This window comes from Amphibalanus amphitrite, unplaced genomic scaffold (assembly GCF_019059575.1).
Source record: "Amphibalanus amphitrite isolate SeventyFive unplaced genomic scaffold, NRLGWU_Aamphi_draft 000354F_arrow, whole genome shotgun sequence".
In the NCBI taxonomy this organism is placed as follows: Eukaryota; Metazoa; Arthropoda; class Thecostraca; order Balanomorpha; family Balanidae; genus Amphibalanus; species Amphibalanus amphitrite.
In genome coordinates, this window is record NW_024881848.1 from 583,556 (window position 1) to 610,731 (window position 27,176).

The window sequence follows — 27,176 nt, forward strand, 5'->3', positions numbered from 1 at the left end:
CAGCCCCAAGGCACTCACTGCACCCGGCTACGGGGTGCGCTCCCTCAGGAGCAGCGGTGCCGCTCCAAGGGAGCAGCCCGCATGAGATAAAGTTGCCTGTCCAGTCCGGAGGGGGGTTGCGGAGTGGAGGAGAAGGATTTCAGTATCCTGAGGATAGAAGCATGGAAAGGTCTACAACATGTGATGACCATGGATATGACTTAAGCGATGCTTGTATGGCCCATGTTTCACGTTAATTTATGTCTGGACAAGCTATATAGGGGTTTATGTCTCTCCGACTGCCTCGTACATCATGCTGTGGTGCACAGGCTCGACACTGAGCTAGAAGCAGTCACAGAGCTAGCACTGTTTGTATGTGCCATGGCCACACAGCCCACGGTCCAGCCAGGAAACCAGCGTATACGCTGCGCTATACATGGCGTGTCCATTGGTCATGGGCGCACCGGCGGCCATAGCTCACTGGAGCTCACAGGCTTACGGCCCGTAAAACCAGCCGGAGCTATTCAATCCGCGCCGTAGGGTATCCATATAGTCGGCGTGTCCGATCGGTCTAGACGGTCTGAATCGCCGCGACGCAAGTGACCCTGACCCGGGGATGCCGGAAGACCTGGGGGGGGGGGGGGGGGGAGTCGCAGTAGAGCTGGCGCACATGATTATTGGCAAAATAGCGCATGGCTTATAATACTGGATTGCCTTATGAGTCTACACATTTGCATGATGCGAGTATATTGTTTGGAATGCACTTCTGTGTCGTATAGGTATGCTTTGATGAGTGACCTTCAAATGCGCATAGATACAGGATCTACTGCGCTCTTCGATAACGAGAAACAGCTTACCCGAGCCAGGCTAAATACGATGAGAAGCGTCTGCAATATTTCCTGAAAAGACAATTCGTCAGCAATGCAAGCCGCGTGGGTGCTGGTATTCGTCAAATTTAATGCCTCGTTTCGTGGTTGGTATTCGGTACTTATGAGCTTGTTTACTGATTATGAAAGCATTTTTGTAATGAATTCGGCGTACACCTATGTCACCAAAACTTAGCGGGCGTTCCAGAGGCTTGAGAGTCAACAGCTTCACTCAAACATCCCAAGAATGTATCATCATTATGGACGGGAGTGTTGTTGGTACTAATCCGTCTTGTTCGCTCCTTTTCAGGGTGTGGAACCCGTGGAGCGCCCACCGGTCGACTCGGGAGATTCACAACAGCCCCGAGACAACAACGACAACAACGACAACTACTACAACGACCACAACGACAACAACTCCCACCACCACCACCACTACCACTACCACCACCACACCCGCACCAACTACCACAACCACAACCACCACAACGACAACCAAAGCGTCCACCACGACACCTAGCTGGTGGACCAAGCGGCCGAAAACTAACCGGTGGACGGCCTGGCGGAAAACGAGCCGGACCAGCACCACCACCACCAGCACCACCACCAGCACCACCACGCCTCCGCCGGTGACGGTGGTGCGAACAAACACCCTCGAGGAAGAGGAAGATATCAAGGCCTCGTCTAAAGGTGCGTGGGAGAGGTGACATCGCAGATTGACTGGCGGCTGGGTAAAGACGTCTTGGTTTCTGAGGGTGTCTGTATGTATGGCTGGACATCTCCGTCTAGCTGAGTGTGTTTGTCAGTTCGTCTGTCCGTCTGTCCGTCTGTCCGTCTGTCCGACTGTCCGTCTGTTCTTCTGTTCGTCTGTCCGTCTGTCTGTCCGTGTGTCCGTCTGTTCTACTGCCCGTTTACCTCTTAATACGTCAAGTTATTTGTTTGTTAATTATATGAATTGCGGGCCTTGTCTTTGCCTGTCGGTCTATCTTTTTGATCCTCTACCCCCGTTACCTGTGCGGCTGCTTTTACTTTTCATCCGGAAACAGTTTTGTGTTCATCTAATGATACATTTATCACGGTGATTTCATATATGGATTCTCTAATCACTGCTTAACTTTTACCGGTGAAAGTGTTGACCTTTATCCTCTATCCCCAAAGCGGCTTGTTTGAAAATAATAAACCTCGATTTCTTTATTTACTCCGGTTACGACATCGGATGTAGATATTTACTTTTCCTCGTCTTTAGTTTACGTCCAAGCTTATATAATTCTATCACCATGTGCAGGTAAACTTGCGCAGGAAGTGTAACCCGTATGCATACTGGATCATTCCCGTCCAATCTCGACCAGTGCCGACGGATGCGTCCAATCTCCATAGACACTAGGCGCGGGCTCCGGCGTTTTCGCTGTGGATAGGCGCTCAGCTGCCATGGCCAGCGGCAGCCGCCGGCTAATTTAATGAATGGCAAAAACCGGTACCCCAAGGCCAGGCTCGAGTCGACGGGGACCGGGACGGAGCAAGCAGCGCGTGGTGACTTAGGTGCTGAGCTGGGTATGTTCGGTACTGGGATGCGAGGACTTAGAGGATTGTAAGGGTTGTGTGAGTGTACTAAGGGTTTGACGGTGTACCCCGCAGTGAGGCTGGGGATGTCTAGGAAAGTTAGCAAATGGCCTGGGGAAAGATAGTGGGAGTAGCACGACACAATAGCGGAGCGCATACCTTTTCCATTGGAAGGACAGAGCGGACATTGGTGCGACGTGTCATTGGGACGAACATTCGAATAACGTTGAGCAATGTATGAATCAGTACGAAGATTGTGCCATGGGTGGGACGTTTGCTACGTCCCCGACTGATTGGAACAGCCCATCGACATAAAACGGGCTGTCGGCCACTGTCGGGTCGAGGGATACGGGATCGTTTACGACTCATTGCCTTCCCTGGAACAGTTCGCATCAGTGCGGTTCTGTGAACGTGCAACGGCCACTTGGCAGCCGCAGCGTGAGCTTATTCAGCAGGAACTCGCAAAAACGAGCACGACGCTCAGAAACTATGGTGCATTGTTTTGCTTCGTTTCATACACAGCGAAACTAGATTCCAAATGTCCAGCTCGCCATTCTCCAGCAATGCGTTGTTTCTCGTTAAAGTCGCGCTGTGGGTAGTCTCAGCTCACTCTGCAGAGTTTACAGTGGAGTGCAGTGAGGTCTGTAGGCTCCAGGACGTCTCCCCACTTTCATATAAGGCCGGCTGCACCCGGCTCTGGTCTACGGAGGAGATCACTGGAGAATGTCACTCTGTCTGTCCCTCTGTCCCTCTGTCTGTCTGTCAGTCAGTCAGTTAGTCAGTCAGTCAGTCAGTCAGTCAGTCAGCTGTCAGTCAGTCAGTCAGTCAGTCAGCCCATACCCGCCGGCTGCCTTGTCCATCTGCCCAGTCTTACCAAGGAACACTCTCAGAGCTCTCCAAGATCTCTAACAGGCAGCGTTACCGTCACGTTTCTCGCCACCCCCTCCCTTCTCCGTCACTATGCCGAGGTGCGTCGCCGGTGGCACATCCATCCCCTGGCCAGACGGTCCACTGGACACTATTTGCACGTGTCACGGCGGCCTTCTGTCAGTGACCTCACCGCTAAAACATCTCGGACGGCGGCCGACCGGCGACGGCGCATTCCTCTCCATTCATGGCGCACCGCAGGCGAGCGACGGGTCCTGGAAGGGTAAGGGGAGGGGGGGGACTGCATAGTGCACGTGCCTTCGAGGAGGTGGGGTAGGGGTCGCATTTGAGACAGTGGGACACGTGCAGTGTGCAGCCCTAAGAAGTGGTAGTTAGAGCGGCAATTGCTCTGGCTGCCTGTGGTCACTTCAAGAGGGCCTCTCGAGATGTAGGTGGCGCCATCTACAGGGTCTTTCATAATGAATGTTATTTTTAAAATAGCCATAGCTCAGGTGATATACATCACAAAGTTATTGTCAATACCCGAATGAAATAACAAATCATGGGAAATTATGTACACATGACTCGCATTTTGGTACCGTTCATCGATTTTGAACTGTGTCGCCCCGCTTTCGGACACATATTTCGGCCCGCGGACGCAAGTGGTGCACCACGCGCTTCACATCCTCCGCGCACAGCATTGCAGCAAACCTCTCCACTGTGACCTGTAGCTCTATGAGGGTCACTGGAAGGGTCTCTGCTTGGGGCCTCCAAGACGACTGTCCAAAATCAGAAGTACATCGGCGAGAGATCAGGGCTCCAAGCTGGCCATGGCCGCTCAGTGAGACGGCTAATCACTCGTCTGTCAAAGTTGCCATCCAACCACTGGCGCCCAGCCGCCGTTGTCACTTCAGCGCCGTCCTGCTGAAACCAGCGGCCTTGTCTTTGAACCCCGCCAGGCACATGAGGCCAGAATTCTTCCTTGAGCACTGAGCAGCCTCAAATAAGCTGGCCCGGTCACTGATAAGCCAGAAGAGAACCAGTGGACGAAGACACGCCCGTCGACCACGGCAGCCCAAAACATGACATTTCGTGCGTTTTGTTCCTTGCAGTCAACCGTGACATTCTGGAATCTGTTCACAAGCCTGTGATCATTTTAGAGCGGACATTGTGCTTCTTTTAAAAGTGTCCCCGAATCTTACGGTGGACAGCCGTGCGCTTCAGTGAGCCGTTTCCCACGACCACCCAAAACGCCTACGTGAAAAAAGAGCTGACCCGTGTTGTAGGGGGAGGCATTTCATGTCCGCACAAAAGGAAAGTTTGGTGAAGTGTGGCAGTTTTAATTACATCAACAGATATTCCAAGAAATTTGCAATAAGGTAAATACAAAATTTATGGTTTAATTATTTACGAACACCTTCAACTTCGCGTTTTAAAAATAACATTCATTATGAAAGACCCTGCGTCAAAATGGGCAGGCAGGACGGTACCCTCGGCCTCGACGAGCGGGCTATGTAATGCCACTGAGGTCGTGGACATTTACCTTAGATGGCTTTTGTTATAAACCGGCAAATATCAGTATCTTCTATCGGGAACCTCAGGTAAGTTGGTTATAGGCTTCATTCCCACTTAGGTATTAAGTTCGAGTCCGTAATACCACGAGGAGGTCTAACCTCATCATCAATTCTTCACATACCTATAATGACTAATACGGCATGCATCCTGGACATATACCATGAATATATTTTGTTAGCTGAATAGCCGAGTCGGTTTGGACCCCTACCGGCTCGGCTCGTCCGTCCCGTGGCGTGGCGTGGCGGAGCTGGCGGCACTCGGAGTGGCCGGCACTCCCTCGTCTCTGAGTGATCCGTGATTTACTGCCGAGGGAGTGGCTCCAATCGGTGGTTAGCGCCGCCGACACCGCTGTCTCATCGACGCCAAACTAATCAGCGGTCGTAGCCGGCTGTTTTGACTGCGCCATGACAGCGGCACATAAAAATAGCCGCTCAGAGATAATGTCAGAGGGGGACGCCGTGTCACCGCGGCCGGCCGCTCCTTAACTCTGTGTTCGGCCAGCCGTCGACTCCCGACGCGACTTACCAGCCATGAGCCCCTCGGTGAGATGTTAATCTGCCGGCCGAAAGCCGCTTCCCTCGTCCGTGATATTCGGATATACGGTAAAGTCCAATTAGTATGAATTTACTACCCATTCCTTTGTGATATATCCTGGAGATTTTCCTTGCGTGTTCGGTCGATTCCATGTTTGTTGACTGACTGTTAATTAGCAGCAGCTATCAGCCTTTGAACAAGTGTTCATTACCTTAGAATTGGGACCTTATATCAGAGTCTCGTGCGGGGCCGCATGCTGACCTGTGTTTGCTGAGTAGACGCCGTACTCTACTGCGTTATTATGAGCCGCGATGACCTCTGAGGCAGGTCTGTGTCTTCTGACCTCTGTCTAGCCAGTACCTCTGTTCCGTAACCTGTGACCCCACCTTGTCAGTGACCTCTGTGATTATCGTGTGAGTTGTGGATAGGTCAGTGACCTCTGGCTAGTCTGTGGTCTCTGCATGTCTCTGCTGTTGGAACCTCTGCTTCTGTGACCTATGCTGTGACCTCTCTGACGGTCAGTGACCTCTTGTGTGACCTGTGACCTCTGACCTCTGTCTCCCTCCGTTACAGAGGCGGCCGGCCAGTGCGTGGACCGGGTCAACCGGCTAGTGGGCCATCTCTCGTGTAAACAGTTCATCCAGCGGTACGGCTACCGGTACTGCTCGCGGAAATACGTGCAGCGTAACTGCTGCGCGTCACAAAATCGGCTGTGTTCCGGCCGGAGTGCGTTCAGTGGCTAGCGGCCGGCGCACCGCCGCCGCCGCCGCTCACGGACCCCACTCTGGCGGAGCGCCGCGCGCGCGGCCGCCAAACTTGTTGAAGCTGAGTTGTTACGGCGCCTGGGCAGGGCGGCCGAGTGACCCCGCCCGGGCGGCGCGGCGCCGCCGCCGCAGCCGCCCGCCGAGCGAGGACACATTGGGAGAGAGGAGACGCAGAGAGGAGGAGGATAGTGCGCGCCATACTGTGCCCAGTGATCCAGTCTGAGAACAAACACTCGCCGTGCGCGTGGCGCCGCGCGCCGGCACTGTGCCGCCGATGAACTGTACCTCACAACCAAAGAGAATCGGCCGGGCGGGCCGGCGGGGCCAGCGGTGCCGGGCGGCGCGCGCCGGCCGGCCGTCACCACACCATTCATTTGTCGCATCCCGCTCATCGCCACCGCCGCCGCCGGCCGACCGACCGGCCGGCGGCGGTCCTCTGGCGCTCAGGTGTCGGCCCATCGGCCCGCCGCCGACCGAGAGAGAGAGAGAGAGGAAGAGGGGGAGAGAGAACCGACGAGGACCCAACCCGACCGTGTCCGTCGCCACACTGGCGCCGCGCACGCCGGAGCAAGTGTTGCGGGCTCACCGCTAGGTGGCAGTATTTGTAGCATATTTGCAGTGTAGATGTCGCTAGCTGCTCCCAGACTATGTGAATCTGAGAGGCCGTCAGGCTCATGAAATACATATACGTGAATACATGGAGCGTTGTTTGGAACGATGATTGAAATTGACAAACGTTACGTTTCCGAAAAGGCTATCAACATGGTGGTCTATTAGCAAATCAATGAGTTCAAACTTCAAACGCAATGACGAGCTCAGGTCCAAGCTGTCCAAGGTTCGAGAATGGTAGGTAGTAGGGGAAGCGGGGGGAACACCGCCACTGTGGGAAACACCGCCACCCCATCTGGCGGCGAAAGTATGAACTATAAAGTGTGAAAATCCGTTATTTCCTATTAACCGCACGAAGGTAAGCGTCTTCTGATTTGTGTTCCGGTGTTTCAGTGTAATCGAAGCTCAATGTGGGCATTTAAAGAAAAATGCACATTCTCTTATAAAAATTCGATGAGTTGGGAGCACTTTTGAATGACTTTAAGTAGAGACTCATTTTGATTTACTTGATTACGTCGAAAAATAACTGATCGGCTTTGTCCAGTAAGATAGGTTTGCTTGAACCGTGTAGTACATTCTTGCCGCTGGCGATTTTTGCTTGTGATCACTTATTGGGAAACACCGCCACCCCGTGTCGGTGTTCCCCCAATTGAGGTTGCGGTGTTTCCTGTTCGCAGCGTGATAAGTGATGAAACTCCAAAGACATGCTTTATTTATGTTCGTAGATGTTCCTAAGTCGGGAATAAGCAGCTTATTTGATTTTTTTACTTTATATTTTTCATGCATCCCGACCAGGCACTTGCCAGCTGTATAAAACTGGCAAACAGCTGATGAACCTATACCTATATTTATGTGTCCATTACCGATTATTTGCGAAAATTACCACTTACCGACAGGAAACTCATCGCACGCGATCTCTGAACAATGAAAAGCTTTCGTAGGGATGGGTTGGGTTAACATCAACACCGGTGGCGGGGTTACCCACACAATTTGTAGGTGGCAAATATGCAAGGTATTTTTAAAAGTCGTGATACATGAAAACCTTTTAGGAGCATGCAAAATTAGTACCTAAAACACGTGAGAACATGTTTAAATATTGGAACCAAGACAATAACTACCAAGAGACTACACACATATTCTCTCATTTTGGCGAAAAGCTTAGGGGGGCGGTGTTGCCCCCGCTTCCCCTATAGGTACTGGGTGCTGTGCCCCGGTTTGGGTTAGGCAGCGGTTTTTAGAGTGTCACCGATAATGTTAACCCGCGCACCGACGGGGAGGGGGGGGGGGTTGACCGCCCGGCGCCCCCACCTGAGGTTTTCGTGGATAGCGCAAAACCGCGGCGACATGACTTTTCCCTCATCAATTTTATACATAGTGTGCAAGAGTGAACCTCCTAGCTTTCAAGGTCAGGTCACCAGGTCACTTCGAATGACCCAGCCTCAAATCACTTTTTTTTTTGCAACTTTGTCACCGTGTCAGAGCAGGATATAGTAGATCATAGTCGTGAACTGATAACGAGAAACTGCCAAGACTTTGTAAAAATCAGTTCAAGACTTTGTAAAATGCCTACATTGCACAACGATAATAAACCCGCGCCCCGTAGGGGGGGGGGGGGGCGAAACGGCCCCTCCCTGTCCTTTTCCGTCGATATCTCCTAAACGGCTGGAGATATCGCCACCAAACTTTCAGAACCCCTCCGGGCATCAATTTTACACATTGTGACCAAACATTTTTCCAGAGGCTATGATAGGTTGGCCACAAATGACGTCAGAATGACGTCATGTTCTGCCATTTTCGACCAAAAAAAGACCTTCGCGAGAAGACCTGTCAGGCCTAGGTACAGCTTTGAAGATACAGAAAAATGATCAACACATAAAAGGTGTAGATTTGACAGGGCTACAAAACTGCTATCTCGGATTTTTGAGATTATTGAATTTTGACCCCCAAAAATCAAAAAAGCATTTTTTTTTTAAAATATATTAGCCAAAAAATCCAAAAAAATTTGAGTTTCGAAAAAACCGGAACATGTGTGATAGTACCTACCGTATTCTATCTACATACCAAGTTTCAGATCGATACCTCCTTTTTTGGCCAAGTTATAGCGAAAAAAACTGTTCAAAAATGATGACGTCAAATTTTCAAACTCAATTTTTGGCAATTCTAGACCTTGTAGAGCAGAACAAAGACCACCATTAGACTCCCCGTGACGAGCTGCATCGAATCGTTACCCATTTTATGCAAAAATATCAACTTTGAAATTTGACCTAATTTGACCTGACCTTGACCTGACCTCCACCAAAATGTGACCCAGGCTGGCCCCAAAGGCTGACTAACCCACATAATCGCATTTGTCATGTAAAATGGACCATAAAACATGTATCACACGAAACTTTTATATTGTGACCCCCGGTGACCTGACCTCGCTGTGACCTGACCTGGTATCAGTGACCTCAGATAGTAAAGTATGTGTTTGACGAACAATGTACCATCGATGGTTTTCAATAAATTACCAATTTACTCGATTTCACAACACATTTCTTGAAATGCCTGTGAACGGTGAAAATCCGACCTTTGACCTGACCTGTGACGTCATCGGTTTGGCCTAGGTCAATGGAATTTGGTCACAAGGTAGTTCCCCGGTGGGGCTATCGAACACCGTTTGAATTTTGAAAATCGGCCGGTAAATTTCCGAGATCTTAGGGGGAGGGGCCGAAACGGCCCCTCCCCTACGGGTGGTAGGGTCCGCCGATAGCCCTACCACCTAAAAATACCAAAACATTATCTTAGGAGTCATTTTATCCCGATTTAAAGGCTCAACTTATATCGGGTCTTGATCATCTCGAGATGATCCAATATTCATTACAGGAAAATTTCAGGAACGGTTTAAATGTGAAACATCTGTCAGCAACAGATATAGATAGATTACCGAGATAGATAAGCCCAATGTGTCGATATGACCATACAATCCGATTTTTTCTCTGAGTCCCCTAACCAGTTGTTCCGGGAACCATGGGTGAGTGCCGATGGCCAGCTGAGGGTATAATGCTAGTCGCTTGGTGCAGATGTGCTCTAAGAATAGCGGCGATACTGTATAGCTAGGTAAAAAAACAAAAACTCTTCGGTAGGATATTATTACGCTTCCATAAAGTGGCGACCTAAAATACTCCCCTTTGGCGGTGTATTATCGCACTTCCATGAAGTTCTATTGTGCCTGCAGCTGCATAAACGTTAGGCACACTTGAGAAGCGTTCGGTGCGGTCGTGGTTTGCCTCTGCAGCTGCCTCTGCCTCTGGGGCAGCTGTGGTCTGTTCCAATAACACTGGCGGGACTGGGACTGTGTTTGTGCGCTGTGACACATTCTTATATTCCTGCTGCTGCAGAAGCTAATACGTCTTTGAGACAATATTTGACGAATTCAGTTCGACGACTTTACCGTATTCAATCATTTAAACGTGTTTAACACGAATCGTTTTTATATTTAGACTGATACTCATCAGCGCTGTTACGCATCTGACACCAAAGCGCTGTTACGGAACACTCTATACATGTGCACAACAAAAATTTATAGGTTTTATCAAAGTAAACGGTTGTAACTCGTAGCCTTTCAAAGCTTTGCATGCAAGCTCACCTAAGTAGGTACATTGCAAATTTACGCACATGTTCGCTTATTTCTTAACATATTTTCAACCCAACATAAAATGAGATTCTTTGTTTGTTTTTAGATATAAAAGTTATTTGGCTATTTTAAGTTACTAAATTAGTTCAGTTATAAAAAACGATCAAGTTATTGACCGGCAGTGACCTAAATAGGCTTATTTCGACCTACTTTCGTATTAACACGTTTCCAACGAATTGCCTCAACATCGACAGCGACAAAGAACTTCTAAACATCTGCCAAGATCATAAACTCTGCGCCAAGCTTCATAACCAAGATTCACTGAGTGTGTCCTTTTGCATAGCTGCAAGTAAACGATCGTTTCGTTAAAATATCACAGTAAAAACATGACAGACCAGAAGAAGGAAGTCGATTACGTCGGCCAGGACCGCAACCACGTGGACCTCATTCGAATGGAGTGGCGGGGCGCGGGTCAGTGGAAGGCCAACTGGGGCTTTCTCTGTGACGGCTACGAAAAGCTCGACCGAGACATGAGCCAGTCGAGTAAGGAGTCCACCTTTCAGCTGCGGCTGGAGTTCTCAGAACCGAGGAGCGTCACCACACCGGCCGATGTGTTCTTCTGGAGGCCAAAGTCGGCACGAAAATCGTAGCGAACCTACGTCTTTATTTATTCACTTTGCTATCAGGGTGGCTACCAAGAATAGAAGTGCATCATGTTCTACATCACAAAGGAAAAAACGAAGGAAAAGGTGATCAGATACGCGTGATGGTAACGGTTAAGTGTTGTCATAATTTGCTCGTTCTCGCTAACATTAAACGGTGTGCAGTTATCCTACGCTTTTATCTGTATCTGTGCAGGCTAAAGCGCAATTCAAGGGTGACGGACACTGGTTGTAGAGTCTTGGGGAATCGGCATCCCTGGATTCTGTTCGGCGAGCAGCTTCTGCTTTCGCCGTTTGACGTTTCTGTCGTGACGAATTCTCATTTCGGCAATCTCCTTCATTTCTTCCATCTCTTCGTCCTGAAACAGGCATATTCTCCTTCACACATTAGCAGAAATGGCAAAATTCAGAGATAATCGAAAAAAATGAATCGGTTTACTCGTGTCAAGAGACTCTGGTCGTTGAAAAGGTTAATGAAGCGCATACCTAGGTATAAAAAAGCGATATGCACCAGTGTATGCTACGGAAACGCGTGAACGAGTCTCAAGGATCTGATACTGCGCCGCAGAGCACAAGTGTCGTGCGGTACAGCCTACAGAGCTCCATTCGCTCTAAGCACAGTCTTACCAAAGAAAATGAAATAACTGATAAGAAATAGGCATGTCGATATCGTAGATTTTCGACTTAAGGTAAACATTAGAGCGAATCATGTGGCCTGATATAAATAACGCTAAGAGAAAAAGTTTGCTGCAGACTGACCGACTGTTGTTTGCGCAGGATCAGGGCCGGCGTGCCGTCCGCCATCGGCTTAGAGTAGAGGTTGAGGTGCTCCAGGCGGTAGGTGGGGCTGACACCCCTCTCCACCACCAGTACAATGCGGGCCCACTGACAACAGATGCGAACATACAGAGGACGGTGACTGACGGGAAGGGCGCCCGTGAATGTGATAAAAGGCGTGAATTATTGTTTCAAAATTATTCCAATTATGACACTATCTTCCTTCCGTGAGCTGAACAATGAGTAATTTTTTTAAATCTATATTTCATGACACATGATTCAAAACAGAACATTCATGACACATGAAATGATGAAAAAATTACTTGCTTGTCAAAAACAGGTGAAAACATTTCCAGCAAGCTAATGCCGTGTGCCGTGTTGGCACTCAGTCTCTACCAATAGATCATGAGCCATGCTCACTTGTTGTTAGAACCGTCATATTAGAAACCCGTCTTATATAACCGACACTGAGCTGTCAGTGAACCTGCTTTAAACGAGTTTTACCTGCCTCATCCACTCGTTTTTCATTTCGGCGATTCTTTGATAGGTGTTTCCCATCATGGCGATCAACATGTTGATCAGGAGGATCGCCACGCATACCATGTATAATATAAACAGAATCTGAAAACGAAGGAAACAAGATGTAAACTTATGACACCTTTTTACCAAACCCAAACATTTGCATCGTAATACTGTAGTAATTCAATTACAAGACCCTGATGTATTTCAACTATTGTTCATACAACTTCAAATAGTATTCATAGTTTTTTCCTCGGCATTCTGTCATGCAGAATTGCATTATTATGTAATCACCGTCTGCACTATGTGCGTCACACTGTGAGCAGCCTGTCTCACCTGGCCCACAAGCTTCTGTCTGGTGTACTTGAGGTTGTTGTAGAGGTCTCCGAAGCTGTTGAGCGACGCGAGGAACATGAGCATCACACTCTGAATGGGCGTCTTCATCGGATTGGGCGCTCCGTCCGGGTGCTGATACGACCGGTAGATGATAAAATACGCTGCACGTGCACGAAAGGTCAACGTTATAAAAATGGTGTTCTGAGGAAAACGATACAGTGTAGCACCAGGTGGTTCAATAACAATGATCAATTACTGAATCAGCTGACATTGCGAGGCTATAAATAGAACCGAAAATGGTCGGCTCAAGCGGAAAATATATTACGTTTAAGTAAAGGCTCGGTTATACCTATGCTCGTATAACTAAGTGTCTGAAATAAATTGATCCTGAATGCAAGTCGACGTCCTCATGCCACACTGACGTAACGCGCAAGGATGTCGTTTACGATGTGAAGCCATGAATGAAACGATTTTTTCGTACTGCTTACAACAATTCAACAGGTACATAAATTTAGGGACTCATTTTTTCCTCATGAAATGCTAGCCTAACCATAACATGCAAATGAAGTCCTTCATCTCAACAACTTCAGATATTATTCCGTAAGAGAGCGTCTTCCCAGCACACCCTAACTCGCCTTGTGAAAATCCCATGACGAAGACGGTATAAATGGTGACGAAGCGGAGCAGGTCACCGACTATCATCTTGTAGATCATGGTGACGAACGGGCCGACCGATTTGTATCCACGGCAGAAGAAGAGGAAGTAGGGCGCCGTGCCGAGCATCACGAGCACGGCGAGTACGTCCTCCGCGGCGCTCAGGCAGGCCAGCCGCAGCACCACCATGGCCAGTTTCAGCAGACACGACAGCAGGAAGATGACCCGGGACGGCACCGTGGCCTGAAACGGGAGGTGATGTGGCTCGATGGAATGGTGACATGAAGAGAGACAGGTGCTCTACATCTGTCATATTCTACACATTCACATGCTCTACAAGTTAAAAAGAATCATCCTAGCCTTGGGGAGCATGAAAAAATAGGCATCTAGAGATAAAGTAAACGGTGAATTCCCAATAATTCGCGACAATTATGCGTCATCAAACAAATCTTCAAAGCTCGTTTTGCTCAGAACACCATGGCCAAAAATAGAACCAGCAGGCTGACCTTTTTCCCCATCGATCCCAGCGACAAGGCTTGACCACATACCAGGTTCTCCATGAACATGCTGAGTCCGAGAAACCGTGCCTCGTTCAGCGCGTTGAGGACGTAGGCCACCGTTCCAGCCACCACGAGCAGCTCGAGGGTCCAGCGCACCCCGTCCCACGGGTCCCGGTACTCATAAAGGGTGCAGCTGCACGCGCCTGAGGTATCGCTGGCCGTCTTTGAGACTTCAGGAGCTGAGGTTGGTGGTGAAGTTTGGTTGAGGGGTCGGCCAGACCCAGGTGCAGCTGGTTTGGATATCTGTCTGGTGTTTGGTGAGGAGGGAGTCTTGCTAGTGGTGGAACTAGTAGACGATGTTGGACTCTCCGATGGTGATGAGGGTGACGCAGTTGTATCTGAAGACGGATCATTCGCAGGAACTGACGATGATGAAGACGTCACATTGCCAGCATCGTTGGACTCTGCCGTCTTCGTCACCCGTTCCTGGGATCCACCGGTCTCTGACCCACCTCTGCCCGCCGCGACACCCTCCGTGACACCCTCTGTGTCAGAGGTCTGACCGTCCGCCTGTCTCCGCACCCGGTCCGGCCCCACAGCCGCGTCTGCCGTGCCGCTGGTGGGACCGTTTGCCTCAGGTGCGTCTGTGCTGGGGCCTTCGGTCGACGGGCCGGGAATGGCCGTGACATTGGAGGGTAAAGACGGCGCCCTGGCTGGTCCAGCGCCGGTCACTGATGGTGGTGCCCCGGTTATTCCCGGGGAGAGGGCGGACAGCGGCCCCGACAGGTCAGTCTGTGTGCCTCCCGAGGTGGTTTTGGGGACCTTCTTGGTGGCCAGGGCAGTTCCGCACGGCGCGGGGCGCAGGGTGAAGCACGCCAAGTTGAGCAGAAAGTAGATCGTGAAGAGAATCATCATCCTCTTGAACCTGAGGATAGAGACTGCTATTAATGTTGGTAATTGGTAATTGGTAACGTTGGTAAATAATAACGTTGGCCCACCTGCAGAATTGACGAAAGAAGGCACATCGAGCTGAACAAATAAGAAAAACGCTGAATGAGGGCATGAAGTGAAATCTGACCTCACCACCTTCTGGCCCACCATCAGTCCTGTGTTCTAGGGAAAATTGATTTGCGCACGCCCCGTCTTCCTATGCATGTCCGTGAAGTTATAGCATCAGCAACAGCAACGATTACAGCGTTTCCTACTTGAGTTTGACAAAGGCGTTCCATTTCGCAACAAGGAGGTCGACGATTACTCCGTCCAACATGTCCAAATGGTCCATATTTTCCTGCAACGAAAAGGGAAGCATAATCATAATTAAAAGCAAAAAAGTACGTGTGAGACATCTCATTATGAGACAGACACTATTCAATGCTGTTCAGAAGCAGCTATCAAGGAAAACTATTTCAGAATTTTAACGACGCTGAGTCCTCATAGAATCGGAAGAGAGAAAGAGACAGAAGCGGAGGAAATGATACCCAATGACCCGCACCCCGAACGCGATGAGGTTGAGTGCCGAGTTTCTGTCGATTTTTCCCGTCTTCATGTCGATCGAATCCAGTCCGGGGAGCGGATAGGCTGCGCACGTGATGTTCCCTGCGGAAATGGTGCATTGGTATATACTTGCGTTAAGCAGAGTACAACATGAATGAATGTCTATTTTTCAGCGTTTGGGTATTTTATAAGAGTGGTGTTTCTACGATCGTATTTATTACTTCATTGGTAACTTCTTCGATTACTTAAGTTAACAATGTCCAAAATGTCTATTTTAAATCACTACTAAATATTGTTTTCCGAACGTTTCAGCTTTCTGCGTTTTTACTCTACGTACCTATTTGCCAGTAGATTTCTCGCTGTACTTTGAGGATGTGAAAGAAGATGTCCTTTTTGGCGAGTTTGGCGGCCAGGGTGAGAGGCGTCAGTCCGAGCCGGTTCACCAGGTCGATCCGGGCTCCGCACTCGTACACCAGGTCAAACATCGACTGAGGAGAAAGGGGGAGGGAGGGGAGGGCGAGAGAGGGGGCAAGAGAGAGAGAGAGAGAGAGAGAGAGAGAGAGAGAGAGAGAGAGAGAGAGAGAGAGAGAGAGAGAGAGAGAGAGAGAGAGAGAGAGAGAGAGAGAGAGAGAGAGAGAGAGAGAGAGAGAGAGAGAGAGAGAGAGAGAGAGAGAGAGAGAGAGAGAGAGAGAGAGAGAGAGAGAGAGAGAGAGAGAGAGAGAGAGAGAGAGAGAGAGAGAGAGAGAGAGAGAGAGAGAGAGAGAGAGAGAGAGAGAGAGAGAGAGAGAGAGAGAGAGAGAGAGAGAGAGAGAGAGAGAGAGAGAGAGAGAGAGAGAGAGAGAGAGAGAGAGAGAGAGAGAGAGAGAGAGAGAGAGAGAGAGAGAGAGAGAGAGAGAGAGAGAGAGAGAGAGAGAGAGAGAGAGAGAGAGAGAGAGAGAGAGAGAGAGAGAGAGAGAGAGAGAGAGAGAGAGAGAGAGAGAGAGAGAGAGAGAGAGAGATAGAAGGAGGGAGAGAGGGAGAGAAAAGTGGCCGTCAATAATCAATTTGCAATCCCAGGAAAAGTCCGAGCGAATGTCGGTGTGCAATAGACGTTTACGCTTAATTAACGTCGCTGCACTTGGGACGTTTTCTGTTGCCTGCTGTTACGTTGATCCCCCTGCCCTATTACTTAGTGATCATTAGTATCTGCACGGTTTCGGATGCGCGAGCTTTTTCCTTGTTCAATTTGCATTTCATTAGCCCTCGCCAGGCCAGGTTCAGTATATAACATCTGCACTTCTATTCGGTATACAAATGTTCGGTAAGCGTATGGACAGGGAAGACGCAAGCAAAGCAGTAGCTCTCGTCTCAAAACTCACTGTTGCAAAATAGAAAAATGCAAGCAGCGACACACCTCTAAGATCCTGAAGCGTCTTAGAAAAGATGTAGCTCCGGCGCATACGTATTTCGAGGGGACCAATGTTTATATACACCAGGAAATATCTACTCTGTCGAGCAAATATTGCCAGCTTCGAGAGACAGACGGTGTCTCAGATGCTACCATATATGCTGTGAAAAGTGATGATACGGTTTTTACTTTAAGAAACATTTTTTTTTTACAGAAATACTTTCAATCGATTGGTTGATACTGAAACAGTCCAAAAAGATAAGTTCCAACGTCCGAGCGTGGTAGATATTTCTCAGGAGAACGTCTTCGAAATGTCGTGGGACCAATAGTGACATGCGACACAGGATAATCTAAGAAGCGCCAGCAGACGATTGGACACCATTCATGTGACGTCACAATGTCGTCATACCCTCTCCTTACCGATCCCGACGCTTGGCTGACCTGAAAGGATCAGATCATTGAGCATTACAACGATCACCGAGCGCTGGGTCCCATGGAGTCCGGATATCAGCCTCTCAACGTGCCCACCTAGCTAAACACTCTGATTGTAGACCACACCAGTGCAGCGTTCAAGTCCCGGTACACTAGCACCGTCCTTACGTCGCAGGCGTTTAGGTTGGCATTTACACCACGTCTGCTTCCAGTTTGTGTCTGGTCAGAGGACGCCCGAACCAAAACAATGCAGCGATTGTCCGTGACCCACGATCGAAAAACGGAATATGAATGGGACTTTTCAACGGGGGAGTGGCGTGCGCTCTTGTAACACCACAGTAGCTCAATAGTCGCCAGTCGAATATTGTAGCCCATCGGCATGTTTCTGTTTGTATCTCGGCGCGATGCAATACGGGTATTCAATAGAGCTTCCATACATTCAACTACATGCATATGTTCACCTTCTCGGTATTCACAAGCATTGTCGCGCCACGAATGCATTGTCTATCGCTGTGTTTCGCCCGCTAAATTACTTTCTCCCAATAAAACTCACACGTATGTGATTTCAGTGGGTTGATAATTTCATTTTTATCATTCCGAAAGCGTCCGTGTCTCACCATTTTGTCGTAGATGACCATCATGTGAATGGTGGTGTTTCCGTTAGTATCCTGAGTGTCCGGATCGGCACCCTGGGGACACACGGGGCACACGGGCGTTACGTGGCACGTGGCGACACGTGACACGGGGGGAGGGTCACGTACGTGGGCTGGGCGCATTACGTGACGGTTGTGAAACAATTCGAGGAGGTCTATTACATAAAAATATCCACTCTGCTGTTGGAAAACTGAAAGCGTTATGCCTTTATTAATTGGTGGAAATAGAAGCCCTGGATACCGCACTTAGACTTAGATAGGTACTTGCAATGCATGTATAACATCACAGAAGCACACCCTCTGCATTGGCTGCACTGTGTCGTGGTCTTACCCTGGCGAGTATGAGCCGGTAGCACTCCTCCTGACCCAGGCAGGCGGCGAACGACAGCGGGTACTCTCCCCAATAAACGTACCTGTGGCACGGAGACAGACAATGCTGATGGCATCAGACGGAAGCTGGATGTCACAAATATGTAAGCACACATAAAAACAATTATCTTTAATACTGAAATGCTTAAACATGATGGAGTGTCGCAAGAAAAGAACGGGGGCTCATTCGACAACACTGCTAGTTATATTCCCCGGGAAATGTCACTGTTCTCGATACCCACCCTTTATAGTTGGTGTTGGCGGACACTTGGACAATCTCTGTGCCCAGAACATCGGCCCTGGAGCTCTTCTGGTCCTCGGGGCACATAAAGTTGCCGAAGCACCTCTCGTGCACGTCGACACCCTTGTTGAGGAGGAACTTGACCATGGCCGGGTCCTCGTTCACGATGGCGATGTGCAGCACGTTCTCGCCAAAGTATTCGTCGGCCATGTAGATGTCGTTAATGAGTCGCGGGTAGAAGTGTAGCAGGCGCTTGGCGAGCTCGTTGTGCAGCGAGGTAGCGTTCAGCATGCACAGGAGCAGGATCCCCTCGTTGACGGCGCCGGTCTCCTCGAGTTTGAAGCACAGGAAGCGGTACTTGGTCTTGTCTGGGGATGATAAAAGGGGGACGAAGAGGAAAGAATGAGCTGCGCTGACCATCGCATATAATATAGAACCTTTTGGTTGAAATTTGAACTTTGCAGCATGAGCTAGAGATGAAACATAAATTGTGCCTGTAACAACCGGCTAAGGTCAAAACCATATTAGATGACAAAATATAATTTCAACCTGTTTCGTTATTCACCCGGCTGATTAACCAACCGAAAATTTATAATAAAATAATTACAGCCCCAGGAGAGCGCGAAAGGAGTGCCCTCTGGTGGGCGGCGCCTGCGCCCCTGTACCACCTGAGTTCGCTCACGGGCGCCCGTCTCATTGTTATTTTATCGTCGGTCGCGCCGCCGTCTTACGGTCGCAGGTGCGATGTGACGGCGCTCTAGAGTTCGGTCTGCCCCGAGGCTGGCACTGTCTCCCCTCCAGTCGCGATGGGCGCACCTTCGGGGCTGTGTCTCCGGAGGAACCCCTGGCCCGTGCCCGGGAGCAGCTCGGTGACGGGACATTCCCCCTATACAGGTCCGTGGAATGTGTAGGTGAATCAGCGTCAGCTAGTTGATGGTGAGTCTCAGTTATTTTAAACCGAGTTTCTCTGGGAGGTGGGACAGAAACCGTCCCTTCCGTTTTTGTTTCCAACATATCTAATGAATAAATTTTTAAGTTTTAGCGCTTTAATTCCATAATTCTGCTTTGCGTATTTAGTAGAAATTTTGTGGGTATTCATTATCCAGTCTTCTTTGCTATTTTTATAAAACACAATACATATACATTTACACAAATTGACGTGTCAAAAATCACTTTGACCCTATTAGTAGCAGGTTCTCAGATGAGGTCATTTGAGATAAAGGAATTTCCGTCGATAACTCTCACACAGCTTAAGCGATCCAGAAAAAGCACCCATGAATTTAGCAGTCAGGAGATTTAGCAAGAAAGTTGGTTATATTATATCATGACCTACTTTTACCACCCTTCTTAGCTTACCGGCTTTGACCTGACCTTGACTGGATGTTAATGCGCATTGCGTAGCTGTTGCCTGTTTTCCTCAAACAGAATTTGTAGTTATTTAGATATTTTATTTTTTACGCAGCTCAGCATAACAAAAACAATGATGCCACGGATTAATATGTTTCTTAACAACCTTTTTTTTACTTCGTACGATTTCCATGTCTATAAAAGAAGGATTTCTTTTTTTCCGCGACACTCTGGGTTAATTAGGAACGAAACGGTTATAGAGTTGTAGAAGCTCAACCCTGGTTGGTATACCTTATGATTGAAAAAAAGGCTACGAGGAGCCATGGTCACGTCACCTCATCAAAAGTGTAGACATCCAATTGGTATGAAAGAGTGGGAGAGGCTTGCAATGAGGCGGCTTATAGCAGTGGCGCTAGCAAATGTTGCAACTAATAGCTGTTGTGCAAGTGTGCATGTTTATTCAAATGCAGTAATGCATAAAACAGGACAATATTTACACCTCTGTTTCTGTTGAAAGTGTTTGTTATTGTCCCTCAGTTGGAGCCGACGGTCACGGCTAACGGGTGTCCCTGCTCGATATCGTCCCGCCGACCAGCACCGGACAGTCCCCGGCGAACCGGCGACCTCGGACCGCTGGAACAAGACCCACTACCGACCGGCGACTGGCAAAGGTTAGAGACGGGCGGGAGACCGTCTGAAGAGGATATACAACTGGCCTCACTATGGTGGAGAACGCTGGATATGTGTCCGATGACGACTTTGCTCGAGAGCTGAGGATGGCCAGCCAGGCGGCCGAGATGGCCACGGCGCGCGCGGCAGCTGCTGCGGCCAGCCGGCGCCGTCAGAAGGAGCAGCAGCTGGCGGCGGCGGCGGCGGCCGTGCAGCTGCCGCGCACCATCGGCGCCCTCTCCGGGTCAGCCATCCTCATCGGCTCCATCGTCGGCGCCGGCATCTTCATCTCTCCGGCGGGCGTGCTGCGGCACTCGGGTTCGGTGGGCGCCGCGCTCACCATCTGGTTCGCTACTGGACTCGTCGAGGCGGTCGGCGCGCTCTGCTACATCGAGCTGGGCCTGCTGCTGCCGGAGCACGGCGGAGATTTCACCTACCTGCTGCGCGCCTTCGGGCCGCTGCACCCGTTTCTGGGCGCGCTGCCTGCCTTCCTGCAGTGCTGGCTGGACGTGAACGTGTCCAACCCGGCCGGCACTGCCGTGCTGGCGCTGACGTTTGCCCAGTACAGCGTGCGGCCCTGGTACGGCAGCCACTGCCCTCCTCCGGCCGGACTCGAACCTCTTCTGGCGTCATTGATTGTTCTCACTCTGACTGCCGCCAACTGTATCGGAGTCCACTGGTCCACCCGTCTACAAAACGTTTCTACGGCCGCCAAAATGACCGCCATGGCCATTATCGTGGCCGTCGGAGTGTATTCCTTATCGCAAGGCAATGTTCAGTACCTGGCCACAGGATTTGAGGGCACCACCAGCTCTTCAAGCGAGATGATCGCCGCCCTTCTCACCTGCAACTGGGCGTACGCAGGCTCAAAAACTCTCAACGAAATGAGTGAGGAGCTCAAGGACCCTCCGCGAACGTTACCGCTCTCCATTTTGGGTTCGCTGCCCCTCATATCTGCGTTCTATGTGTTGGTGAACGCGGCGTATCTAACGGTCCTCTCGCCACAGCAGATGCTGGCGTCACCAGCGGTGGCCTTTCTGTTCGCCGAGCGAGCGTTCCGACCCGCTGCCTTTTTGATGCCACTCGGAGTGGCCGTCTCTGTCCTAGGTGCACTCAACAGCATGATACTCGCCAATAGTCGGGTTCATTTTGCTGTGGCTCGACAGGGGCACCACATGCACGTCTTCAGTCTGGTTCATGTGCGCTGGTTGACCCCCGTTCCGGCGCTGGTCTTCCAGGCGGTAGTCGTCTGCGCCATGGTCTTTGTCGGCGACGCAGAAGCGCTGCTGCGGCTGTCTAGCTTCGTGAGCGCCTTCTTCAACGTGATGGTGGTAGCGTCTCTGTTTGTGTTGCGCAGAACCATGCCGGACGCCAATCGACCCTACCGGGTGCATACGCTGCTGGCTGTGTCAAGGCTGCTCTTCTCGGCGTACCTGCTGGTGGGGCCCATCGTCGACCACCCGCGCACCGAGTACCTGTACTCGGTGGCCATGCTGCTGCTCGGTCTGGCCGTCTACACGCCGTTCGTGTACAAGGGCTGGTCGTGGCCGCTGCTGGAGCGGTGCACAGTGGGCCTGCAGAAGGCACTCGAGCTGCTGCCCACAGAGTATTGATGAAGGGGACAGAATGAACTATGACCAAAGCAGCCCGCGAGCCGCTAACTGGGCTCTCCGAATCACCGTCAGTCAATCAGTCACCCTAACGGCCTGCTGAAGACCCCCGAGCTTTCCACAGAGTACTAACGAAGGAGACGGCACTCTCTGACTCACAGTCAGTCAGTGAGTCATCAATATCAGTCACATCTAACCAGCACCGTGCGCTGGTCGGCAAATAAGCGTTATTTGTTGTTATTATTGACAGATATGTTTAATTATTTGTCAGAAACTTACAGAGCTTGATGTGGGTGCCAGAAACGACTGATATGCTAGATATGTTAGCGGGATGTTTGGCTAGATATTCAATAAAGATAAGACGGTTTAACTAAGTTCAAAGAGAGGGTGGAATGGAAAACACGTTTTGTTTCTGCCACCGTCCATCAAAATTGTTGATATAAAACGCTTGATGCATGATGTAGCGAAGTAGTGTGAATTTATGTCCAATGAATAAAGTTGTCGCCATCCGGATATGAAGCGTGACTGGGGCCATTTCACGGCATATAGCCGTTGAACGGGAGGAGGGGGGGGGGGGGGTGAACCCACACGCTCCCCGATAGGTTGTGATCGTGCCAAGGTCCTTGCACAGGTCAACTGCATGTTTTCTCAGCCAGGAATTCAGATCTTTTAAGAATACATTTTTATTAGTAGATGGTTGGTCACTATTCGCCTTAGATACTGGTCCTAAATGTGCACGCAAACGGAATGCTGAGGTTTCCGCTTTGTTGTAGAAGAGTAGGTACAGCCGGTGCGGGAATATGAAATATTCCGTTCGAATGCAATAGCGAAATAATGTACTCTCTCGTGGCGATATTAGTCTGATGGTGCAACTATGGATATTCAGCAGAACGAGAGAGAGAGGGAGTGAGAGAGAGAGAGAGAGAGAGAGAGAGAGGGGAGAGAGAGAGAGAGAGAGAGAGAGAGAGAGAGGGAGGGAGGGAGGGAGGGAGGGAGGGGGAGAGGGGGAGAGAGAGGAACAGATTTAGGAGAGACAGATTGGGAGGCAACAAGACACATTGATGAATACATATGTAGTATGTAGGTACACAAATAAGCCAATAAGGTACACATTTTATTCACCGTTTGTGTGGAACAAATGTAGATTGACCGTAAGCTTCTTGTGTAGCAATTTAGAGAGTTAAACAAGTGGAATGTCACACGAAGCTGCCCATTTCTACACAAATGGCCCGGGTAAGTGGGCACTCGCCGACAGTGTGGCATTTATTGATATTCAGTGTATGCATATTGCGTACAAGTGGTTGGCACGTGTGCTAGTGCTCCCAACTGCACCAACGGTCTGGTGTAGGTACTTAGCAAACACATGCGAACGCTGGTGATCGACCTTACTCGCGTCGTAAACCAAAGCATGCACGTTATTGCACTTAAAATGTCGTTCATGCCGCTAGTGAACTGTGAATGTGTTGAAAAGCACTTCATAAACAACCCTATGCAACGCAACGCATCAGTTTGGTAGATTATAAAAAGCGTGATTATGTGGCAGAAGAACAGATTAACTACGATAGGCTCTTGCTATGACAAAAATGACAACGATTCAAAAAACGTAGGCAAAAATAGGTACATTGTATTGTAAAAGACGAGACGTCATGCTAAATATAAACCAGCAATTATCACACATGTGCAGCAACAGTCAGAATCTAAAACACATGCTAAAACGATCAATAACCTTGGCACCAGTGTCAGTATGCATCGTATACCTCGATCAGTATACAATCGATCCCGTATTTCGTATCCCGTATCCGTCAGTGCTCTGTGGGCAGCAGCTCGAGTGCCTTCTGCAGGCCCACTGTGCACCGCTCCAGCAGTGGCCACGACCAGCCCTTGTACACGAACGGCGTGTAGACGGTCAGACCGAGCAGCAGCATGGCCACCGAGTACAGGTACTCGGTGCGCGGGTGGTCGACGATCGGCCCCACCAACAGGTACGCCGAGAAGAGCAGTCGCAGCGCCGCCAGCACTGTCGGCATCCGGTAGGGTCGCTTCGCGTCCGGCATGGTCCTCCGCAGGACGAACAGCGCCACCAGCACCATGACGTTGAAGAAGGAGCCGACGAAGCCGGCCAGTCGCAGCAGTGTGCCGACGTCGCCAATTAAAATCATCGAGCAGGTGACGAGGGCGTGGAAGATCAGCGCCGGCACCGGGGTGAGCCAGCGCACGTGCACCAGACTGAAGGCGTGTAGGTGGTGGCCTTCGCGGGCCACGGCCATCATGACTCGGCTGCAGGAGAGCGCGGCGCTGTTCAGGGAGCCGAACACCGACAGCGCCACTCCGAGCGGCATCAGAAAGGCGGCGGGTCCGAGCACGCGCTCACCGAACGTGAAGGCCACCGCGTGTGACGACATCATCTGCTCCGGAGAGAGCACCGCCAGGTAGGCGATGTTGACCATGATGTAGAACAGGGTGACAATTGGCAGTGAGCCGAGAATGGAGAGAGGAAGGGTCCGCGGAGGGTTCTTGACTTCTTCGGTGATGTTGTTGAGGTTCTTCCAGCCTCCGTAGGCCCAGAGGCAGGTGAGGAAGGCGGCGGCCAGCTCGCCTGACGAGCTGGTGGTGCCCTGATATCCTGTGGCCAGGTGATGGACGTTACCTTGTGATAGTGAGTACACTCCTCCAGCCACAATAATGGCCATGGCGGTCATTTTGGCGACTGTGGAGGCGCTCTGCAGACGGGTGGACCAGTGCACTCCGATACAGTTGGCGGCAGTCAGCGTGAGAACAATCAGTGCTGCTAACAGCGACTCGAGCCCCACAGGCGGAGAACAATCGCTTCCATACCAGGGACGCACGCAGTACTGGGCGAAAGTAAGCGCCAGCACGGCAGTGCCGCCTGGATTGGACACGTTTACGTCCAGCCAACAGTGCAGGAAGGCAGGCAGCGCGCCCAGGAACGGGTGCAGCGGCCCGAAGGCGCGCAGCAGGTAGGTGAAATCTCCGCCGTGCTCCGGTAGCAGCAGGCCCAGCTCGATGTAGCAGAGAGCGCCGACCGCCTCGACCAGGCCGCAGACGAGCCAGATGGTGAGCGCGGCACCTACCGAACCCGAGTGCCGCAGCACGCCCGCCGGAGAGATGAAGATGCCGGCGCCGACGATGGAGCCGATGAGGATGGCTGACCCGGAGAGGGCGCCGATGGTGCGCGGCAGCTGCACGGCCGCCCCCGCCGCCAGCTGCTGCTCCTTCTGACGGCGCCGGCTGGCCGCAGCAGCTGCCGCGCGTGCCGTGGTTGTCTGGTCAGCCGTCTTCAGCTCTCGAGCGAAGCTGTCATCTGCGACGTACCCAGCGTTCTCCATTCAGAGGCCGGTCACTCCCACTTCAGTCACCTGTCCTCTTCAGTCGCCTCCCACTTCAGTCTTCTCTCCTCTTCAGACGGTCTCCTACCCAATCTCCCTTTCCCGGCCACCGATCAGTAGTGGTTCTTGTTCCAGCAATCCGAGGCAGTCGGTTCGTCGGGAGCTGTACGGTGATGGCCGGCGGGACGATATCGAGCAGGGACACCCGATAGCCGTGACCGTCGACTCCAACTGAGGGACATAGGGTTCACACCTGTGATCTACGATAATGAGGGAGCGGTACACATGTGCAAACATGCTACGACCGCAGACTGACTGCCGTGCAGATGCCGCACATGACTTCACTAAATTAAGCACGCGGGCTCAGTTAGGGCATACAGCTGCTAAACGGACCTCGTCAGTTACATATAATGCCTATATTATATATATATATATATATATATATATATATATATATATATATATATATATATATATATATATATATATATATATATATATATATATATATATATATAATATATATATATATAATATATGCCCTTAGGTCCTATATAATGCCTATATTGCGCATGGTTTGGAGGAAAATTATATATCACCTAGTTGCTCAGATAAGCTTGTTCGCAAAACTTGCATTCTTCCTTTTTAAAGTGATAAAACATTTCCTTTTTAAATGATAAATACAAATACGAATACAACTACAAATTCCATTTGCGCAGCTGATGCCAGCATTAAAATTGACTGCCCGACCAATGCACACAAAATTTAGGCTTCCAAGTAGGTACTTGGCAAACATTCGTCATTGTGTCAGTTCCAAGAAAACAGTTATCGTCAAGGACATTAAATCTTAGTTATATAATACCAAAATAAATAAAGGTGAATAGCAAGTGCCAAATACTTACTTTGCTATCAGAGCCGCGTGCTGTGACCCAGCCTCAGCTCAACGGCGTTGTGTTCTTACTCCCGCCACTCGCGGTCACTGTTCAGAGCGCTCCGTCCGGGCGGTGCGCTGGGAGGGCTCCATCACCTCTGTCGGCTCACTGGGACCGGTCCCAGCGACCACAGCCCGGGCCGACCGGCAGGTACAGTGAGCGTGTGTCGCCGGCTACCGCGCTGCAGCCGGGCGCCTCTGCCACGCACGGCCCGCACCAGCACAGTGTGGGACGGGTTAGGGTGGGTAATAGCACGGCCACGGGCAATGCCACCGCTCTCCACACGTAGGCATTATACCTCGCAGGGTGAAGGGTATGCTGTGCAAGATATGCACAATGTACAGTGCACAATGATAGGTGCAAGCCCAGAGCTCGGGGCTCTGGCCACGTTGACGTTTGGAACCAGTTGTGCAGCTGTGCAGCCCGCAGCAAACGGCGAGCGAGGTGCAGGTCAGCACGGGAGCCGTTCTAAAATAGAACATGACATATATAGGTACATACTAACGGCCAGTTGCAGCGCAGCCACAGCACGGACAGCGCGATTCAGAGGCGTGCACTATGGGGACGAGGAATGTCAAGCTCCCCGTCCCTCGACGCGTGGCTCTGGAAACCCATCCCTTTCGATGTCGTAGCCACTGGCGGATCCAGACTTGCGTTTTGGGGGGGGGGGGCCAACTCCTGCAAGTAACCAAACCTAGGGTACCCCCAAATCCTGTTTTCTCATCGGATTTAGGCCACTTATTTTTTCGTCACAGCCCTGAAACGATATTTTTTAAACTAAAAAAAAAAAAAAATATAGAAATGGTAGCCCACCCAACCCGAGCCTAAATATTACTTTGAAAACACTTCAAATTGCTTTTGTCGACCAATTAGCCCG

General features: G+C 50.4%; 4 protein-coding genes across 8 annotated transcripts in view; 2 read left to right on the forward strand and 2 right to left on the reverse strand.

Annotated features, from left to right (window-relative positions):
- The window catches only part of LOC122389339 (A disintegrin and metalloproteinase with thrombospondin motifs 1-like), a 62,378-nt gene extending 55,533 nt beyond the window's left edge, over nt 1-6,845 (forward strand). For all 5 annotated transcript variants that reach the window (XM_043381237.1, XM_043381238.1, XM_043381240.1 and 2 more), the window contains 2 exons: nt 1,156-1,535; nt 5,955-6,845. In XM_043381237.1, the coding sequence (XP_043237172.1) occupies nt 1,156-1,535; nt 5,955-6,124 (550 nt within the window). In that variant the 3' untranslated portion in view covers nt 6,125-6,845. The remainder of the gene's footprint in view (nt 1-1,155; nt 1,536-5,954) is intronic.
- Nucleotides 6,846-10,627: 3,782 nt separating this feature from the next.
- LOC122389319 (transient receptor potential cation channel subfamily V member 5-like) lies at nt 10,628-19,934 on the reverse strand. Its single transcript, XM_043381205.1, has 14 exons — nt 19,926-19,934; nt 19,211-19,280; nt 18,396-18,762; nt 18,116-18,197; nt 17,749-17,820; nt 15,650-15,800; nt 15,311-15,414; nt 15,024-15,106; nt 13,867-14,743; nt 13,300-13,561; nt 12,665-12,825; nt 12,314-12,430; nt 11,792-11,917; nt 10,628-11,391 (listed from the first exon to the last, which is right to left on the reverse strand). The coding sequence occupies exons 1-14, from the start codon at nt 19,932-19,934 to the stop codon at nt 11,242-11,244; spliced, it is 2,631 nt and encodes an 876-aa protein (XP_043237140.1). The 3' UTR covers nt 10,628-11,241.
- A 529-nt stretch (nt 19,935-20,463) lies between these two features.
- Nucleotides 20,464-22,023, forward strand: LOC122389320 (b(0,+)-type amino acid transporter 1-like). The gene is made up of 2 exons (XM_043381207.1): nt 20,464-20,581; nt 20,660-22,023. The coding sequence occupies exons 1-2, from the start codon at nt 20,464-20,466 to the stop codon at nt 22,021-22,023; spliced, it is 1,482 nt and encodes a 493-aa protein (XP_043237142.1).
- Nucleotides 22,024-23,624: 1,601 nt separating this feature from the next.
- LOC122389338 (b(0,+)-type amino acid transporter 1-like) lies at nt 23,625-26,522 on the reverse strand. The gene is made up of 2 exons (XM_043381236.1): nt 26,270-26,522; nt 23,625-25,598 (listed from the first exon to the last, which is right to left on the reverse strand). Exon 2 carries the CDS (start codon nt 25,365-25,367, stop codon nt 23,823-23,825), a length of 1,545 nt encoding a protein of 514 aa, XP_043237171.1. The 5' UTR covers nt 25,368-25,598; nt 26,270-26,522; the 3' UTR covers nt 23,625-23,822.
- Between the last annotated feature and the right edge of the window lie 654 nt (nt 26,523-27,176).

Bases quoted from the DNA above. Each gene is read 5' to 3' on its own strand.
- LOC122389319 (XM_043381205.1), bottom strand. The intron at 18,198-18,395 runs GTGGGTATCGAG...TCCGTGCCACAG, and splicing joins GCCAACACCAACTATAAAGG to GTACGTTTATTGGGGAGAGT. The intron at 15,415-15,649 runs GTACGTAGAGTA...CCATTTCCGCAG, and splicing joins AGAAATCTACTGGCAAATAG to GGAACATCACGTGCGCAGCC.
- LOC122389320 (XM_043381207.1), top strand. From the start codon at position 20,464: ATGGTGGAGAACGCTGGATATGTGTCCGATGACGACTTTGCTCGAGAG. The intron at 20,582-20,659 runs GTCAGAAGGAGC...TCTCCGGGTCAG, and splicing joins TGCTGCGGCCAGCCGGCGCC to CCATCCTCATCGGCTCCATC.
- LOC122389338 (XM_043381236.1), bottom strand. From the start codon at position 25,367: ATGGAGAACGCTGGGTACGTCGCAGATGACAGCTTCGCTCGAGAGCTG.